Below are 19,576 nucleotides of genomic sequence, written 5' to 3'. Positions count from 1 at the left end.
AACTTATAAAAGTTATAAAGATTATACAGTTTAAGATTAAGAAGATAACCCTTCTGAAGAATTCAACTCTGATTTCGGGGGAAATCAAGAGAGTTTGTTTTCATAAGATTTCCCTGCCAGGAAACCAGATAAAGTAACTGAAGTAACCTTTGGAGGAAAATGGGTCTCTCTTTTATTGTGATGATGCTCTTCAGTAGGTCTTTCTTCCAGATGCATCATGGCTGGCTCTTTGAAGACTGCTGATGCTTTGTTCAAGACCAACAGCTGCTTGCAGATGGTGACAGAATTTGCAATAGTTTGGTCAGACAGATCAGACAGCTAAACTAACCATGTTAGCAGCATGGCTCTGTAAGGTGTCTTCTAGTACTTTATTGATATGCGACCAATCAGATGGATTCCTCTTAGTTCCTTCTCATGTTTTTTTCAGGACCTTGCATTTTCTCTGCCTTTCAACACAACATAGTGGGTATAACATACATTGTTTTGATCGTGTTTGTGTTGTTGAAAGCAGTGGAGCTTAAACATGTCTGATCATTTGCCTCTAATTTGTCCATTATCAGTGGGTTTATGCTCATAGAAATATGAATATGAAGACATTTTTTTTAAGCAAATGCATTGTCCTAAAATAAACTTTTATGAAAGAATCTTGATAACTTGGTTGAATATCAATTAAGAATTAACATTCCTTCACTGATAATATAGTAAGTGTGAACTTACCACAAAATGTCATAGTGACTTTAACTCATTTGTTAGTGGTGAGCAACAGAAATTCTTAATAAATCCTGCATTCATTCATGAATTTAATAATCATGAGTGATGCATTAGTTAAGTACTTCCTAAGTATGTGATTTATACCTTATTATAAAGTGGTGCACAAATGTCTTTGGGACTTTAAATGAGGTTCTTTTCTTTCTGGAACAGTTTTAATTCAACTCACTATTTAACAGTCAGATGTGTGTTCCCCAAAAAGCTGAACAACATGATTGAGATGAGAAATGTGTAATTTATTTATAGATTCTTTTGTGGCAGGTATTTTTATTTCAATTTCTGCCCGTTTCTGAACTTGCTTATGTGTTCTAACCAACAAAACAGTCAGTGTTTCCTGGCAAGAAAACAGTGAGGGATCACATCTGCATGCCCCTCTCTCTTTACAGATTGAGAACAACAAAAAGAGAGGAAAAAATACTTCAGACCCTTATATCACCCCTGCAAAACTATGAACAGGACAGAGTACTGATGGGTCGTCCTTCTTGTGTACTATGTATTCACACCACACCGGGTCAAACACTTTCACACAGTCTTCAGGGAATCTTTGTGGGTTTCTAAACCTGCAAATACACAGGAAACAGTGGAATATATATTGCAGGGATAAATCATTTTTCTTTCTATTTAAAAAATCTGTTGTTGTGATCTGTGTACTTACCCACTGACACAACATAATGAGTTTTGACCACAAGTACAGTCCATACATGCACTGTTTCTCCATTTGGACCCTACAGCATGCCATGTGTTATCAACTTGGTCCAGACAGTGGGTCCTGTCTATGGATGGAAAGCAGCTGGTGAATAACTTTCTGTACCACCGTTATGTGGCACTACATTGTGAGTTTGCGTGTGTGTGTGTGTGTGTGTGTGTGTGTGTGTGTGTGTGTGTGTGTGTGTGTGTGTGTGTGTATGCATGTTAATTTTCAACTTTTTGTTTACCTACCTGATACATAGTTGCTACATACTGCATTTGAAAGTGCCGGCAGAGCACAAAGCAGCAAAGCCAGAGACAAATATTTCTTCATAGAAACAAAGAATATCACAGTTTTAAAGGAAAGGTTCACATATTTTCTTAAAACAATACTATTTATCACAATCTAACAACATTCATATGTAAGAGATAGGGTAGAAAAATCTAGGAATCAACATTTAAACCAAAAGCTTAATTATTTAATATGTGCACAGTCAGAGCATCCAACTCATTGCAATTTGAAGAAAAACTTCACTTCTATCAATTGGAAGAATGAAAAACTTAATTGCTTAGAATTTCACGATTAAAAAATACACCAATGTGAAATAGTAAATATCTCTAATACTCAATGAAAAAAATATTTAAGCAATAACAACTCACCATGATGGCATTAGACTTTTAATTTGAAGTCAAGCAAGAACATGAAATAGATTGTATATTTATAGGAAAGTCTGTCTGACTGAACAGGAACCTTTGGAATTAAACAAGAGGGAGGGTGATCTGTCCTATCTGCCTGTAACTTCCAGTAAATCAGAGTGAAATGGTGTTTGTATTCGGCACAGATGAGCCACTATAGGTCATCTAATGAGTGATTATTAATTTATTTGGCACACTGCATAAAACATAATGGTTTTATTCTCAGAGGTTGGTTTGATACCATGATATCAAAACATCCTACGGTCTTTGGCAAAATGCGTCACTTATTATGTTAAGCCATGCTAGCAGCAGGGCTTTAGTGATGGAAATATCAATCTGTTGGTCAACTGGTCCACAACTTTAGTCCAGACTGACATATCTCAACTTTGATGGATTGCCAAAACATTTTGTTACATTCATGGTCCCTAGTGGATGAATTTTAATATTCAGTAAAATTGCCATGAATTTTTGTACAAACATCAATGGTTCTTTCTCTTACATCACACATTTTAATCACTGTTTTAATCTTTATTTATTCAGGGAAAGTTCAAGGAAGCCTCTCTGTTTTGCTCAGTTGCACACATTCATGGAAGTTGGCCAACATCTGCTCTGCTGTTAGCTCCACTGGAGTGGTAGCTCAAGGGCATCTCAGTGGTGGCAATGTGCTACTTCAGGGATTGAACCAACAACCAACCAATCAACAACCTCCCAGTCTGAAGCTTGCTTCTCTAACCTTTAGGCCACCACTGCCAACAAGTTGTCACATTACAAGTCGGTTTTATAGTTGAGTCAAATGTCTAGTGAGTAACATTTAGGAAGCTCTATTGGCAGAAACTTAATAATATTTTCATTAGTCTATAATCACTTGAATATAGGAATCGCTATGTTTTTGCTACTTTAAAATGAGCCATATGTGCTGGGGGTCACCTCTGTGGACGTTGAAAGGACTGTAGAAAACAGCTTATTCTAAGCTAACAAACAATTCCTATTTTCAGGTGATTATACTCTAATGAAAGCATACCCATGAATTCCATTTTTGCCAATAGATCCTCCTAAATGTTACACACAAGAACTTTAAAGGTGTAATCCAGCAATATAGTATTGCACTTTCATAAAGACCATTAACAAATGTAATAGTCAAATTTGTATAATTATTTATCAATTAATTATAATAATAAAAAATAGCAGAGGTGTTTTGTTAGACCACCCATCTTTTAAACACCACAACTCCAGTTTGTACATACGCACAGAGTTCTGCAAAAAGGAATAATACAAGGAGATGTATGATTTATTTAGTTTATTTGTAGAAGTATTTTATTTTCAAGATTTGGATGCTGTGCTTCCTACTTGGTCATGTGTTCACTATACATTTAATTTTCTTCATTGTTTAAATTCAGTTTCTTTTTTAAAACATAAATATCATCATTCAGTCATATCTATGCATGATGTGTATTCTTATCCAAATATTTCATGTACAAAGAAAAAAATACCTGCACGTAAATATTTATTTCAGCATTCTTTGCACTCCACATTGCACTACTGTCTACTGTATATAGTAGTTTATGTCTGTTTGTTGAGCTTGTTGTCCTGTTTATTTATGATTATTCGTTGTATGTACATTGTATGTGTGCACATACCTGGCCAATAAAAGGGATTCCGATTCTGATTTTGATTCTGATCACATCTGCATGCAACCCCCCCCTCTGTACCCAGTTCAACAACAAAATACTTTCAGACCGCTCCATCACTTTCCTACTGCAGCATAAATTGGGCATTCTACGGTGGGGTCGTCCTTCTTGTGCACAATGTATTGACATGCCTTTGAGTCAAACACTGACACACAGTCATCAGGGAACTGCCTGGGGGTTGCATACCTGCAATCACACAGTTAACAGTACCATATGTAAATACAGGTATAAATAAATTCCATTACTGTTGAAAATCGAATGTGATCTGTGTATTTACCCATCGCAGCATTCAAGTTCGAATAGACCGCAACTACAGACCATACATTCACTGTTTCTCCATGTGGACCCTACAGCATGCCATGTGTAATCTGAAGTGTCCATACAGTGAGTTGTGTCTATGGGTGGAAAGCAGCTGGTGAATAACTTTCTGTACCATCGTTATGTGGCACTACATTGTTAGATTGTGATATTATTGTAATGAAGACAGATGGTGTGTGTTTGTGTGTGTGTGTGTGTGTGTGTGTGTGTGTGTGTGTGTGTGTGTGTGTGTGTGTGTGTGTGCCTTTTTTTTTTTTTTACCTGATATCAAGTTCATGCGCCCACATGCTGCATTTGAAAGTGATGGAAGAACACAAAGCAGCAAACCCAGAGCCAAATATTTCTTCACAGAAGCAAAGAACATAGTTATAAAGGAAAGGTTCACAGATTTTCAAATCTATCTTAAAACAGCAACACAATCACGATCTAACACCATTCCCATGTAAGAGATGGGGTAGTAAATCATACCATAATTATATGCTGGACTGTATCTTGATCGGGTGTAGTGATTTCCTGTCATTGTTCCCCATCAAGTAACAGGCAGATTTTATTACCTTTGGACAGAGCCAGGCTTGCTGTTCACTCTTACATTCTCACATTTCATCAGTAAAATAAAGGAAATTTCAACCAGGAATTAATATTTAGACCAAAAGCTAGTTGTATGTGGTCAAAATGAATAACAAGTCTCTGTATTAAGAAGAATGATGATAATGATTTATACGTGCTCAATCGGAGGCATTCAATCCATTTTAATTTAAAGACCTTTTACAAGAACTTCACTTCTATCAATCTGTAAAATGAAAAACATTGTTCTTGAGAATTTCATGATTAAAAAATAAACCAATATGAAATAGTAAACATCTGCTGTTTTGGGATAAAACTCCATTGCATACAACAATAAAAACTCACCATGATGACAGCAGACTTGTCCGAATTTGAAGTCAAGTGAGAACATGAAATAGACTGTATATTTATGGGAAAGTGTGTCAGACTCTACAGGAACTTTTGGAATTAAACAAGAGGGGAGGGGTGATCTGTCCTATCTGCCTGTAACTTCCAGTAAATCAGGGTGAAATGGTGTTTGTATTCGGCACAGATGGGCCACTATAGGTCATCTAATGAGTGATTATCAATTTATTTGGCACACAACAATGATTCTTTTCCTCAAAAAAGTTTGGTTTGATACCACAATCTGAGTAAATCTATACTCTTGCAACATGTTTAAACTATTATGTTAAGCCAGGCAAGCAGCAGGGCTCTAGAGATGGAAATTAATCGGTCCACCAATTTGGTCAAGGCTGACGTAGCTTAACTTTGAGTGATTGCCAGCAAATTCTTCAATAAATCTTAATGACTTTTAATTAAACACTCCCAGCAGGTCACAGTTTTCTCTTATTCAGTGAAATGTCTCAACATCTACTATATGGATCATCATGAAATTGTATACAAACATTAATGGTTCCTACTCATCCTCTGACTCTTCCTAACTATTCATTAAGCTATTTATTACCTATTTAGTGCATGTATGCGGGTAGGGGTTTGTACGGGGTTGGGGGGGCCTGACTTGTCTTGGACACAGGCAAGGGGGGCTTTAAGGAAAAAAGGTTGGGAACCACTGCTCTAGGGCAACCATGAGGTTGACGTCTGTGATTTAGTCATGTGGCATGTCTCAACAACTGTTGAATGGATTGCCCTGAAATTTGATACACACATTACTTGCGTACTTTCACAGCAAATGTGGTAACACTTTACAACAAGGGACACAAAATTTTGAGTATTTATCGTGGAATAAATGAGGAATTTAGCAGTGTAGTTGCAGATTGCAATTCATTCACTTCATGAATGGTGAAAATATAAGCTGGAGAGGTAGAGATATTTTGACTTTGTGTCTTTTTTGTGAGATTGCTTCTGCCTCCTAAATACCCCACAACTCCAGTTTGTATATAGAAACAAAGGTGTGCAAAAAAGGAGTAAATCATGTATGGTTTATTTATTTATTCCTTTTTTATTTGTAGCAGTATTTTATTTTTAATTTCCAACCAACATGACAGGCACATACATCTGCATGCCCCCCCAGTTCAACAACAACAACAACAAGAAAAAATAAGAATCAGGCTTTCAAACCACCCCATCACTTTCCTACTGCAGCATAAATTGGGCATTCTACGGTGGGGTCGTCCTTCTTGTGCACTATGTATTGACATGCCTTTGAGTCAAACACTGACACACAGTCGTCAGGGAACTGCCTGGGGGTTGAATACCTGCAGTCACACAGTAAACACACAGTTAACAGCAGGATATGTAAATACAGAGATAAATACATTTTATTCCCCTTAAAAAATGAAAATGTTGTAATCTGTGTACTCACCCAGCACAACATCCCTCGCAAGAACAGTCCATGCATTCACTGTTTCTCCATGAAGATCCAACTGCATGCCATGTGTTATCCACATTATCCTGACAGTGGGTCATGCCTATGTGTGGAAAGGGGCTGGTAAATATTTTTCAGCACAGCCATAATTTAGCATCTCGTGCTAATCTTGTTGAAATTGTTCTGATGAAGAACACTTGTGTGTATATACCACGAGTATGCTGTATGTCTGTGTGTTGTTGTTTTTTTTCTTTTCTTTTACCTGGTTTCAGGATCCTTGTGAAGCACTGAGCGTTTGACAGTGAGAGCAGAGCACATAGCAGCAGAGCCAAAGCCAAATATTTCTTCAAAGGTAAATGGAAATGAACATCATAGTTTTAATATTTGATCTCAAGCATACGGAATACAGATACATATCCAAGCATGCATTTGGTAAAAAGCAGGAAAATGGCATACTTAATCATATTGTTATTACACATCAAAATTTGTTATTACCTCTTTTATTTACTATAAACATCACATTGTATCTCTTCACCTTGATGATATACATTACTTTACCCTGTCAAAACACAAAAACTGCACCCAACAAACAATTTCATAACTCAGCAATTTTGAAACTCACCATGATGGCAGTCAGATTTTTCCGGTTTGTAATGTGTTTAGGTAAGAAGTTAAAATACAGCCTACTGTATTTTTATGAAGCGCTCTGTCTTTTAAACAGTGCGTCTGCAGGGACCTTTGGAATTAAATAAGGGGAGGGAAGAGCTGGTTAGTTTACTGAAAGAGGTCACTGTTGAATTTGTCTTTACAGAAAAAGTGGAACATACAATGTACAGCAACAAAAAAGGGATTTTATAATAAACAGTTAAAGTAGTTTTAAGATTTGACAAAAAAATAAATCTCTTCTCCTTTCAGTTTCTAGTGATGTTGTGAAAACTTGAGTCCAGGGGTTGTTGGGAGGGTTGTAGGGGGGTCCCCAGCAAAATAATAGAAAATAATCTTTTAACCTTTTCTTTTTACATTTTCTGTAGGTTTGAACAACAAGGAAAGTAACAGGACTGGCTGTAATTTATAGTGATCCTAATGTAGCCTTAGTTTGGATCGGATTGACTATGAAGACTAAATATGAAACATTACTCAGAGGGGGATTCCTTAAGACAAAATCATCTCAAATTGGGAGTCATTCGTTTAATGTGTATCTGTTGTGGGGGGTCCTTGACATAAAAACATTCGGGAATCCCTGAGGAACTAAATACTTTACACAAATTTAACAAAAGAAAAGTTGGATTATTTTATTAAAACAGCTTTACACACAACACACTGAATGGGGCAACTTCACCCATCATTTTTAAAGTAATTCAGAGAGTAAATGATCCAGATTCACGCTGTAATCCAGTCCATGTTTTGCGCCACTCACTGACGCGCCACAAACTGGGTTGCCAGTTCGGTGGGAATGCAGCGCTGAATTCACTTGTTCATATTGCCCGGAGAAAGGGGGATGTGGAGCAAAACGAGGCAACAAATCTCACAACAAAAGGAAGTGAGGCTTGTGCGCACTACAAATTTGTGTTACTACAACCTCAAGAGATTCCCGAGAACAAAACAAAACAAAAAAAACGTCCTTCTCTGGCCTTATTTTGTCTCTAAAGAAGAGTTTAAACCCTCACGACAAACATGGAGTAAATAAAAGCGGAAAGGTGAGAAACACAGCGGCGGTGGCCTCGGTTAGCTTTTAGCTTGCTATGCTAACGTTAGCACGCCAGGCCAGCCCACAGTCCGTCAGTCCGTCTGCACAGCGTTAACATTAATGATTAATATCGAGCTATCAGCCACCTTTATTAGTTATTACAGGTAACCGATGTGTTAATGAGTTGTATTAAACGTTGTAATCAACCCAGCACAGCGCAATGCTAATATATGAGCTAACAATACTGTACATGGCAGTAATGGGGTGGTGCTCACTGTTGACAAAGCACTTGCATATTGTAACGTCAGATTACACTATGTCTTGTATCTTAATTAGCGGTTTAATCGATTAATCTATGCAATTCCAGACAATAGTGAATGATGTCCGTCGCTTTCCTCAAGTCTACTTTTTTAAATGTCTTGTTTTAAATAGTCCAAACCCCCAAAACATGTGTTATTTACTGTAGTAGAGTTTAGTAAACCAGCATACATTCACAATTAAGAAGCTGGAACCAGTAATGTTTTGGCTTTTGTTCTCTCTATACAATTACTTATATAACTTCCCAGCTCTAGATTATGTTCAGCATCACACTTGCTGCTTTGTAGTGTCATAATTTTAGCTCTGGCAGTGTCAATATCAATCAGTATCAATCAATAACCATGATTATATCAGATTGGACAATGCTCTTCCTCTGAATTGGGTTGTTCATGAATGATAAAATGGTCTTCATGTTTAAAATCAGCAGTGTGCCTTTTTAAGGCGTTCAGGTAACCTTTATGCACCACTTTTGTTTTGTTTGTTGTTTCCTTTTTCATCTCAAATAATACATTTTGGCTCTTTTTCGCCAGTTTGGTCTGAAGTCGTTGAGCCCTTCTCAGGGCCCTTTGGGGCCCAGGACGAGAATGTATCGAGGTGGGGATAAAGACTTCCAGCTATCGGCAAGGAAGATGGGCACATCCTTGCTTTTCCAGCTGTCTGCTCATGAAAGAGAGCTGGATTTGGTATTTCTGGACCACAGCTATGCCAAGCCGTGGAATGCCCACCCGGATGCCAGCAGTGCCCGGCCCACGAGGACGCTGTTTGTTACCTCTCGCCGTCAGCCTGAAGTCTTGTCGTGAGTCAAAAAGCTCCTCATCATAATCTGTAACTGAGCTAGATATCAAGATTCAATTGTCCTTAGCCTCCCACTCTCTTTCTTAGCTCTAGTAAAATGAATCCACTATTGATCAATTCGATCGCTTCATTGTTTTCTTCTTTTCTTTGTCTGCAGAGACGCGGATTCTCTAATAGATGTGGAAACGGTCACACCAACACCCATTCCTCTGTATGATAACCAGAAAGCTCTTAGCGTTATGAAGGAGTGTGAGCGACATGTCCTGTTTGCTCGCACAGTTGCTGAGAGCCCTCCACCTCCCGATGACTGGGAAGAACATATAAACAAGTAATCAAACATTTGGAGTGATTCACCATACATTTGCTGTTTTACTTGACCCCTGTATTCATCAAAAATAGCTGTAAGTAATGGTTGAAAGAATCTTGGCATTGTTTTGACATTACCATTAATCTTTTTCAGGACCGGATGGTCGGTGGCCCAAAACAAACTGTTCAATAAAGTTCTTAAAGCTCTGCAAGCTGAAAGACTAGCTCGCCTGGCCAATGAAAATGTAAGTTGTGATCATTTTATCTAGTTCTGTTATCGAAAGCTTTACAATTTACGACATTGTGTAAGTTCTTCTGCACCATTAGTGAGTGCTGGATTTAAATCTTTAAAAATGTATACGTCTCTGAAATCACCAGTTATCGGTTGTGTATATGCACTGCTTAGTATAGAGTTGCAGCAGTGTGTATGCACCCCCCCGGTTTAATAACATAGGCACTGTAAAATGAAATGTTGTGCATCGATGACTGTTTGGACTCTGTTGTTTACATAGCTTACGTCACTGCTCTGTTGGATTGTGTTGACGGACGTGGATGATTGTCAGCCGTCATTCAGTGCAACTATATATCGAAGGCTGTTGTGCAACAGTGTCCTCATTTAAGAGTAAACACATATAATTTTGCCAGAGAAAGACTTTGTAACCAGTATCAACAGTACATGTTTTTTGTCACTAAAATGTCTGGTTTGGTCTTGTGACAGACCGTGATGTAAGAGAGTAGATCAATAATGACATTATAAAATGTTGACTCTACACTAATTCTATATTGGCCAAAATCAGTATTATAGTCTGGATTTATGATGCATATAGTTGTTTTTAATTATCAACAATTCAACAGGTTAGCTGGTCAACTACTAAATGTCAGTTAATGTGGATGTTTATACCACCATTTTGAGTTTCACCTTTTTAAAGTTAAAGCAAAGCGTCATCCTATAATGTCACATGTGTAACTAAAGCCAAATTTGTAAATGTGCATTGTTGATATGACAGTACTTATTTTTGGGTGCCTCAGATTAAATTACAGCATGGCTGTGAATAATCTGTAATTGAATAAATATTACTGAGTCTCTTGTGTGATCTTGTGTCTTTTAGGCTTCCAATGAGCCAATTTTGCGGAGGATAGCTGTGGACAAGTGTGCCAGGAAGGTGCGGCATGCATTAGCCAGTGTGAACTGGGACACCAAACTGACACAGTGGTTACACACTACCATGATTGAATCCTTAAGCCTTGCCATGCTTGCTGCCTACCTGGATGTGCTGCAGACTCTCAAAAGCAAGGTATGATGCTTGTCTCTAGACGTCTGAACCATTATCTGCAAGATCTAGGATTCTTGTTTCATTACTGTTCCTCTTTGTGTCTTGGAAGTTGCCCTTGCTGATTGACAGAATGTTGCTTACATCGGCAAAGACTGGCGCTCCAAGTGCAGAGGCCCTGTCACTGCTACTGAAACGGCCCTGGGACCCAGCTGTCGGAGTCCTGTCCCAAAACAAACCGGTAACACTTAACCAACCTCATTCTGTAATAGAAAGCATATTAAACTTTGTTCTTCATGATCTGTAACAGTTAAAGACCAGGTCCCTCTCTGTTTTCTTTTCAGAGCAAGCTTCCTGGATCCCCACTCATCCTAATTGCACCATCAAGCCCAACCAATCCTGCCCTCTCTACCTCGCGGCGAATGAGATTCTGGCAGTCGCAGCTCTCTTGTTTGGGAAAGGTCTCAAGTCTCACTCAGTTGAATCTATGTGTGTTAACAAAGATTTCAAGGTTTTATGAGTCTAAGAAAAGTGCCTATAACAGATACTTTTCTTTGTCAGGTCATCCCAGTGCACAGTCATGTCAACAGCGGAGCAAATATTGGCATTACACAGTGCCTAGAGCACATGTTAGGCACTGTCAGGGCCAAGGTCATGGAGGTAGGATGTTCAGTTTTTATTTAGTACATAGTCTATGTGACTGTAGTTGCAGTGTGATAATACTGTTTGTGAAATTGATGTTGGTCGGGTCAGAATAAAGTTGCTTTTTATTTCATTATTCAGTCTTGTTTATGTTTCTAAGCTCTTGCAATGTATATATATGGTGTGTATTATTGACAGTGATTTCTTTAGTCCATGATGGTAAATCAAATGTCTTTGGGTGGTGGGTAAAACAAGACTTTTGAGGTGGTAACCTTTGGCTTTGGGAAACAGTGATCAACGTTTTATGGACCAAACAACTAATCGATAAATTGGGAAAATGATCGACAGATTAATCGATAATGAATATAATCGTTAGTTACAACCCTAATGTTCCCATTAAACCACACACAAATGGTCTCATCTCAGCAGTTTTTTTTAACACCTCAGTGATCATAACTGCAGCTGTATTGATCATGTGTTATAAATTTAACCAACAGGTTCACAGTCACTTTCCACACAAACCCATCATTCTGGTCGGCTGGAACGCTGGTGCTCTCATTGCTTGTCACGTAAGACTTTTTATAACCTATCACAGTGATCTAATGTGAGGAAAAGTGGTTTTCACCCCTGGAAATAATGCAAATAATTTGACTAATTAATACTGATATATTACAGGTATCCCTTATGGAGTATCTGACCGCTGTGGTGTGTCTCGGCTTCCCCCTGCTAACAGTCAACGGGCCACGAGGGGTAAGATCTTTATCTTCCAATGATATACGTTATTACTTTCATATGTTAATATTTATATTGTTTCCTCATTTCTACTAAGAAAACAACTCTTGTTTTCATGTCAGTAATTGTAGTGAATGTTAATGTGTTCCCTGTTGACAGGATGTGGATGACCCCTTGCTGGACATGAAGACCCCAGTGTTGTTTGTGGTTGGCCAAAATGCTCTGCAGTGTAGCATAGAAGGAATGGAGGAGCTCAGAGAGAAGCTGAGGGCCGACAACAGCATGGTAGTGGTGGGAGGAGCAGACGACAACATCAGGTCAGTCACACCCTCCGATCTGCGGTTTTAGGAGTAGAAATCATGTAATATCATATTCTTTCTAGTAGACTATAAGGATCATTCAGAAGTAATAGTAACACTAAATGGTCTCCCTCCACAGAATCAATTCAGCAAAGATGAAGTCAGAGGGACTGACACAGACCATGGTGGACCGCTGCATTCAGGTTGGCCCTTTTCAGTGTAAATGCTCAATTTACACAGTTTTGTCTGGAGGGTTTCTCATGCTCTAAAGTACCTTTTTCATCTTCTTTCTTCACCGATCTGCAGGATGAGATAGCTGACTTCTTGTCAGGTGTCCTCACACGGGCGGAGGGCCACGGCCATGGCTCAGGAGAGATGAGAGACATGGACACGGAAAAGAAGAAAAGACCTCGACGGGAGCTTCCCTTTGACATGGATAGAGGACGACCATCCTCCCCCGCGCTTAGAGTTCCCATCTCACCATCAGGTTCAGAGGTCAGTTAACAGCAGCTACAGTTACCAACATTTTCAAAGGGTTAGAAGTGCCACTTATTTTAACCTTCAGATGAACCACCAAAACCAGTACTTAAAGTAATGTTTCTGTTTCTACATGGAATAATAATTGAATACAGTTATATCACATCTAATGGTGGCTTTGTTTAATTTGTATCCCCAAAAATGAGGAAGTATTAGACTAGCTATCCAATCATGGGAATCATTGTCATTGTCTTCCTCAAAAGGGACTGACATGCTTTCACATTTTCTCATTTATGTTGAGTGCAAAGATTGTGTTGAAGGTGGCAAGTTTTTTATGACGTGTTTTCACTTCCTCCACTCAAGATTCAGGATTAACATCTGCAAAGTGGTTTGAATGAGAAATTCAAAGAAACTTGGTGCCTTGGTGTTGACATGTCTGCCATACCAACTTTACATCGCTGAAAAATGTCTGGAAAATGATTTAAGAAAGTCGGGACCCCAGTTTGTTTTTCTTATTTAGAGTATGTGTCTTTGTTTTTGTGCATTTGGTTCATAACGCAGTGAGGCAAGTATCTCATGTATTCTTTGGTTTTCATTTATAATAATACTAATGGTTTGTACACTGCATTTGAGAGGAATATACAGATCTCATTTGGGCTGCCTGCAATCGTCTTCAAATCAAAATATAATATTGAATGTGTATTAAAAGCAATAGGTATTACAAATTATTACTCATCGGGTGTTTCTCCTCTTCACTGTGTCCTCAGGATCTGTCTAGTGTCTGTAGCAGTCCCACCTCAAGTCCCAAACCCAAGACGTCTGGTCTGTCTCCAGCACAGAAGTCCAGTCTGATCACAGCCACGCAGCTCCTCAAGACACACATGCAGCGCTCTGGCACAGTACTCACTCACAAGCAGGCTCAAGGTTAGTTCATCACAACACCCGACATTGAGCGCTCACCTACACGTGTGCAGTGAACCATGATACCTGTGTTTAAACACAACTCTCACATCCACCCCAGTTGTTTATCTAAACTTGTCACAATGGGTCATTCACCGTAACTTCTGCTGAATTTTGCAAGAATCTGTCCCAGCTAGGCAGACGGGGTGGTATGTGAGATGTGAAACTGATTGCATACGTTTTTAAAAGATTATCACGTCACGTCATCTGAGGGGGCAAGATGGAACGTGACTGAAATACTCTCCTCTCATCCTCTGTCTCTTCTCTTCCTACAACTTTCCTTTCCGGCTTTTTTTCCGATTCATTCCAGCTCAGTTTGCTGCTTTTATGAAACAAAACATGCTAGTGAGGAAAAATCTTCCTCCTGGCACCCCTCCTTGTATTTTTGGTAAGTGTCTGTCCCTCTTCCTTTCTCTTTCCTCTGTGTCTTTTCGCTTCTTTCCTTGTTTCCATTGCCCTAATTTTATATTAATGTCACATACTAAAATACTTATTTTAAATTAAAGTATTGCTGAGCACTTTTTAAAGGCAGGATTATATGACAATAGGAAATAGCTTTAAAAAAAGATTTTAAATGAATGGTAGCGTTACAGAAGGATAAAACAGCCCAGGTTCAAGTGATCTCAGCAGTGTAGTGAATATGTGTACTTATGTGTATGTGTGTTTGTTTGTTTGTGCAGTGCCAGTGACCAGTGATCAGATGGAGGGCCTGGACAGAGATGAACTGAGGTCCCATGGCAAGAGGAGGCAGACTCCTAGTCCTACGCCAAGCAAAGCCTCCAAGAGAGCCAAGATCAAGGTCACCATTGTTTCCCAAAGCGAGTCAGCAGGGGGCACTATCAGCCCTGCTGCACAGGAAGGTACAGAAATGGGTATCCTTACTTCATTACTTGTGTATGAGAATCTATAAGCAGTAGTTTAATATATACATTGGAGGATTCATTCTGCATTTTTTAACACATTGAGAAATCGTGCCTGGGCCTTTTGGCCTTTTGTTAAGTAAACGGATACGGTTCTTTGTTGTCTTGTGAATCGATAAAATCAGTAGAGGGCAGACAGTGTAGGGAAAATCTGAAATTCTGAGCAGCTAACCTTCATACAGATCTCTAGATGGAATGATAAGAAGAGAAACATGTTTTTCATTTGGTTCACAGTATTGCAAAAGTGAAAGTAGAAAACCATTTATTCCTGAAAAACTATGGTACCTGTATTGCATAACTACCTAGTAGAGCCTGGTAATTGTTTCAGCCTTTTTCTAAAGAACGGCCATATGAAGTGTCTCTTTTTTTCAAAGTTACATAACAGACCATCATGATACGATCCTTTTTCCATGCAGTGGGTGTTTCTGGGAAGCCCTTAACAGTGACAGTGGGACAGACTGTGGCTGGAGCCAAGGAGCTCTCTGGACTTCTTACAGGCCAGCGGTAAGCTAGCCTGTCCTGCTACACACAGGCACATTCAGTGTAGAGCGCTTAAACCCCTAACCATGCCTGCACCCACGCCCACTCCCACCCTATTGGACAAATGTGTGTCTGGTGCAGAGGGATTGATGAGTGGTGTACTCGGAGTTTGTGAGCTGAGTGATGGCCAAACAGCATTTGCTGGGTTAGCACCTGAGTAGATTGGTGGTTATGTGTGTCACTGCAGGTCTGGTAGTCTCTCAGAGATGTCTGGTGCCCTGTCCCCAGGCTCCAGCTCATTCAACAGCGTGCAGCCTTGTATGGTGTCAGGGTCCTCCACACCAGTCCAGGCGCAAGCTCCGGCTACTGCCCAAGGTATCTCTGTCCTCTCCTGCCCTGCACGCCTGTTTGCACTCTGTGCAGCTAATCTCAGCACAGTAGCCTCAACACACAGTGCAGTTCTAACCGCTTTTTAGAGTGACATTATAGTTCAAACACTGGATAAGAACAGTGTGTGAGGACAATATATTCAAGCAAACATCATCATTGATCACCTCTTGCGCCATCGCTGTGTGTCGCTGTCCCAAACCTTAAGCTTTAGACATGACTTTCATATGGTCTGTTTGTGTGTGTGTGTGTGTGTGCGTGTGTGTGTGCGTGTGCGTGCATGTGTGTCCATCTAGTTTAGGCCTGTGGGGGGGGGTAATATTTATTTGGCTTTGATTTCACCTACATTTCAGTCCCATTGATTCACTTTCTTTTTGTTTGTGTGCAGCGCCTTCCGCCAGCAGTCTGCTACAAGGCCTAAGTTTCAGTCTTCAGGAGATCGGCACCAAAGCTCCTAGCTTGCCCTCCACAGTAACCAACACAGGCAGCTCCCAGGTACCTCTTGCTTACATGGTTACATTACATAATGAGTTGAGTGACCACAATGGAAAGCTTGTTTAAGGTCCAGTCACAAGGAACCATTTACACTATACTGACAACCATTTTCCAGAGTATTATGTAGTATGTACAATTTTGTTAGTTGGCTAAAAAATGAAAAAAACACTTGTTTGAGCCTGTAGATGCTGTGTATGGGTGAATTAATCTATCTCCATTGGCATCTTTAGTTAATTTCTTGCCTTTTATCTTAACACGTGTTGTATACAAAAATGCGTATCTATGTCTGCCAATAGAATCTGTCTGCCATTCACATAACCAGATTTACAGATAAATAAAAATATTTTTCACAGTTCAATTCAATTTTACTTGTATAGCGCCAATTCATAACAGAAGTTATCTCAGGACACTTTTCAAATAGAGCAGGTCTAGACCGAACTCTTTAAAACATTAATTACAGAGACCCAACAGTACCACCATGAGCAAGCACTTGGCGACAAGGGCAAGGAAAAACTGCCTGTTAAAAGGCAGAAACCTAGGACAGATCCTTTGGCTCTAGGTGGGTGGTCGTCTGTCTCGACCAGTTGGGGTGAGAGAGAGAGAGAGAGAGAGAGAGGCAGATAGAGAGAGAGCGAGAGACAGACAGACAGGTGCACAGCAACAACAGTATTGGCAATGGCAATCTAGCAGGACCATGGCAGGAGGCTCCACCAGGATCGACAAGAACCTGCGAGACGAGAAAGCACAAGAACTCCGGGGAAGAAGTGAAGTTAGTAACATGCATTAATGGGACATGAATGAGTGCAGAAAGAGAGAGGAAGGGAGGAGCTCAGTGCACCATGGGAAATCCCCCGATAGTCTAGGCCTATAGCAGCATAACTAAGAGATGGTTCAGGACTCAGTTGCCTGTTTATTAGGGCCACCTAGCTAAAACTAATACATCAGCCATGCAATAAATCCTTCCTTTGTGAAGGTTATAATGTACCAGTGTCCAGTGTGTAACATTTAGGAGGATCTTTTGACAGAAATGGAATATAATATTTATAGGTATGTTTTCATTAGTTTATAATAACTTGAAAATAAGAATGGTTGTGTTATCGTTACCATAGACCCAGGGTCTGCAACCTGTGGCTCTTTAGCCCCTCTCCAGTGGCTCCCCGTGGCTTTGACAAAAAACTATATAGAAATTAATGTTATTTTTTAACATTTTTATTTTCATTTATCATTGTAAAATGATAAATTGTGATTCTTACATTCTCTAATTGTAAAGATATGTAACCATCACACTCCGAATAAAAGACATTTGTCAACTAAAATGTGGATTCCAAATCCAAAGAAAGAAAATTAAGAATTTAAAAGTGCATGAGCCGATTTGTTTGCTTTCACCACACTGCTGGCTTACAGGAATTAGCATTATAAGGCTCAAATACTTATTATGGCTCCAGACCTAATCGTTATTATTCATTTTTTGCCCAGAAATGGCTAGTAAAGGTGCCTGCCTTGCCTTAGAATGAGCTGTTTTTATCTACAGCAGGTCCTCGATGTTGAGCTGCCGTGTCTCAACAGTAGCCCAGAACAAACAAACCAAACACTGGCTCTAAATAGGGTCTTTCCAAGTTTTTGCAACCCCCCCCTTTTTTACCCCTTCACTCTTTGTTGAGTCGAAGGGTTTCGTTTGGGTGCAACCATTAGCTGACAATAAATCGAACACAGTTTTATCTTGGCGTACCTAATAAAATGACAAATGGATGTCAACGGTACATACAACAGGACAACGTGCAAACTGTGTTGCAAACGTTTGCTGATGACTAAAAGATGAAATTCATCCTCAGCCTGTTGTTGTACACACATATATGATTAAACCTTACACTATTTGTTTGTCTTCTTCTTCTCCACCCTCAGGCGGTTTGTGGCAAGCCGCAGGGTCAGGTCCTGAGCTCCGTCGGGACCAGCAGCAGTACTCTGCTCCGGGCAGTGCCTGTGGTCACCACAGGAGGAGTGGCTAAAACCACCGCTATCCACCAGCTGCTCACCAATGGCGGGCTGGCTAAACTTGCCAGCAGCTTGCCCGGCTTGGCGCACATCACCAATCAGACCGCTGGTATGTCTCGAACTGCCAAAACACGACGGCCACGTTGAATGCCCAGGGTTCATTCATCCTTTGTTTTGGAAACAGTAGTGCAGGATGTCTGTAAGCCAGGGAGGACTGCCGCAGTAGAGGACAGCTCTGTCGATGTGTGTGTAGATAGGTTGCCCGGAAGAACATGACTGTTATAAGGTTAGAGTCAGATGTGCAGCTAATACAGCATCAGAAGGCAGATCAGCGGCGTGCGACAGAAAGAGGGAAATGTATGGTCAAAATTCCCAGCTCATGCTTGACACATTATGTTTATGTAGAAATGGATGAAAAATGTAAAATATAAAGGTATGAAACCATTTGATACAGATGTGAATTAAGTTAAAGTCAATGTTGGTATGGTTGACCAAATTTAGTAAGATACCCAAAACTTCAATCCAGGCTGCTTTTGTATGTCAGATTTGTTTGTTTAAGAGTCATTTCATGTTTTTGTTTATTTTGTTTGCCTCTTCATGTGGTAACAATTTGTAAACCCTTCCATTAAATCACCTGCTTCTAATATCCATAAGTATGAATGCTGACCTTTCACAAAGACGTGTTTAAAAGCAATAAAACTAGCACATGGCATTACTCAAGCTTTGTTCCTGTTGTTACAATAAAGACTGGAATCAAACTCATGTTTTCATTGCTTCTGTTTTTTTTTCTTTAAGTGTGAATCAGTTGTATTTCTCACTTAACTAAAACTCCAGATTTGCTTTTACTTCTCATTATGTTCATTGTCAAACACCCTGCTATTATTTTTATTTGCTAACCTAACCACATAATCAAATGCCCGTCCATTTTAAGTGTATGTTGGGGATAAGCATGTCCAGCTGTTAGTGCTGAGCAGTTTTGTTTGTGTGTCAGTAGGGCAGAAAGCCCCCACTTCGATAACGGTGACCCTTCGAGGAGCACAGCCGAGTAGAGTGGGATCTTTCAGCCAAGCTGGTGAAATTGTGACGTCAGCTCGCACCCATGAGCCCAAGGTGTGTCTCATTAAAGCATCCAATGGCTCTCAATGTGGGCGCATTACATTGCACTTACATCTCCTGTTATCTCTAATGTGATGGCACATGTTTGCTTCAACTTGTTGATTCATGCAACATTTGCCTTTTTTGCTTTCACACTGCCCACATTGTTTCCATACAACCCAAGGAAGTGTA

General features: G+C 39.7%; 1 protein-coding gene and 2 long non-coding RNA genes across 6 annotated transcripts; 1 reads left to right on the top strand and 2 right to left on the bottom strand.

Annotated features, from left to right (window-relative positions):
- Window positions 1-3,433: 3,433 nt before the first annotated feature.
- Window positions 3,434-5,220, bottom strand: LOC127375815 (uncharacterized). Its single transcript, XR_007887407.1, has 4 exons — window positions 5,067-5,220; window positions 4,419-4,500; window positions 4,117-4,234; window positions 3,434-4,025 (listed from the first exon to the last, which is right to left on the bottom strand). It is a non-coding gene; the product is annotated as an uncharacterized LOC127375815 (long non-coding RNA).
- Window positions 5,221-8,030: 2,810 nt separating this feature from the next.
- Window positions 8,031-19,051, top strand: kansl3 (KAT8 regulatory NSL complex subunit 3). Of its 4 annotated transcripts, XM_051422113.1 has the most exons (20): window positions 8,031-8,225; window positions 9,064-9,329; window positions 9,486-9,656; window positions 9,789-9,879; window positions 10,744-10,929; window positions 11,018-11,146; window positions 11,250-11,366; window positions 11,467-11,565; window positions 12,045-12,116; window positions 12,223-12,297; window positions 12,439-12,596; window positions 12,718-12,781; window positions 12,885-13,073; window positions 13,823-13,979; window positions 14,326-14,403; window positions 14,696-14,875; window positions 15,352-15,439; window positions 15,663-15,790; window positions 16,191-16,297; window positions 18,200-19,051. In XM_051422113.1, the coding sequence occupies exons 2-20, from the start codon at window positions 9,118-9,120 to the stop codon at window positions 18,434-18,436; spliced, it is 2,538 nt and encodes an 845-aa protein (XP_051278073.1). In that variant the 5' UTR covers window positions 8,031-8,225; window positions 9,064-9,117; the 3' UTR covers window positions 18,437-19,051. The 4 variants fall into 4 exon arrangements, with proteins under 4 accessions (XP_051278073.1, XP_051278077.1, XP_051278075.1 ...); XM_051422117.1 differs by lacking the exon at window positions 15,663-15,790 and having other exon boundaries at window positions 18,200-18,419; XM_051422114.1 differs by lacking the exon at window positions 14,326-14,403 and having other exon boundaries at window positions 8,032-8,225.
- Window positions 12,217-12,988, bottom strand: LOC127375816 (uncharacterized). Its single transcript, XR_007887408.1, has 2 exons — window positions 12,853-12,988; window positions 12,217-12,615 (listed from the first exon to the last, which is right to left on the bottom strand). It is a non-coding gene; the product is annotated as an uncharacterized LOC127375816 (long non-coding RNA).
- Window positions 19,052-19,576: the final 525 nt, after the last annotated feature.

Source organism: Dicentrarchus labrax, unplaced genomic scaffold (genome assembly GCF_905237075.1).
Source record: "Dicentrarchus labrax unplaced genomic scaffold, dlabrax2021, whole genome shotgun sequence".
Lineage (NCBI taxonomy): Eukaryota > Metazoa > Chordata > Actinopteri > Moronidae > Dicentrarchus > Dicentrarchus labrax.
The sequence above is the reverse complement of the archived record's forward strand: the minus strand, read 5'-3'. Positions and strand labels throughout refer to the sequence as shown.

Coding starts and splice junctions, on each gene's coding strand:
- kansl3 (XM_051422113.1), top strand. CDS start 9,118: ATGTATCGAGGTGGGGATAAAGACTTCCAGCTATCGGCAAGGAAGATG. Junction 12,117..12,222: donor GTGCTCTCATTGCTTGTCAC/GTAAGACTTTTT, acceptor GATATATTACAG/GTATCCCTTATGGAGTATCT. Junction 15,440..15,662: donor GGACTTCTTACAGGCCAGCG/GTAAGCTAGCCT, acceptor GTGTCACTGCAG/GTCTGGTAGTCTCTCAGAGA.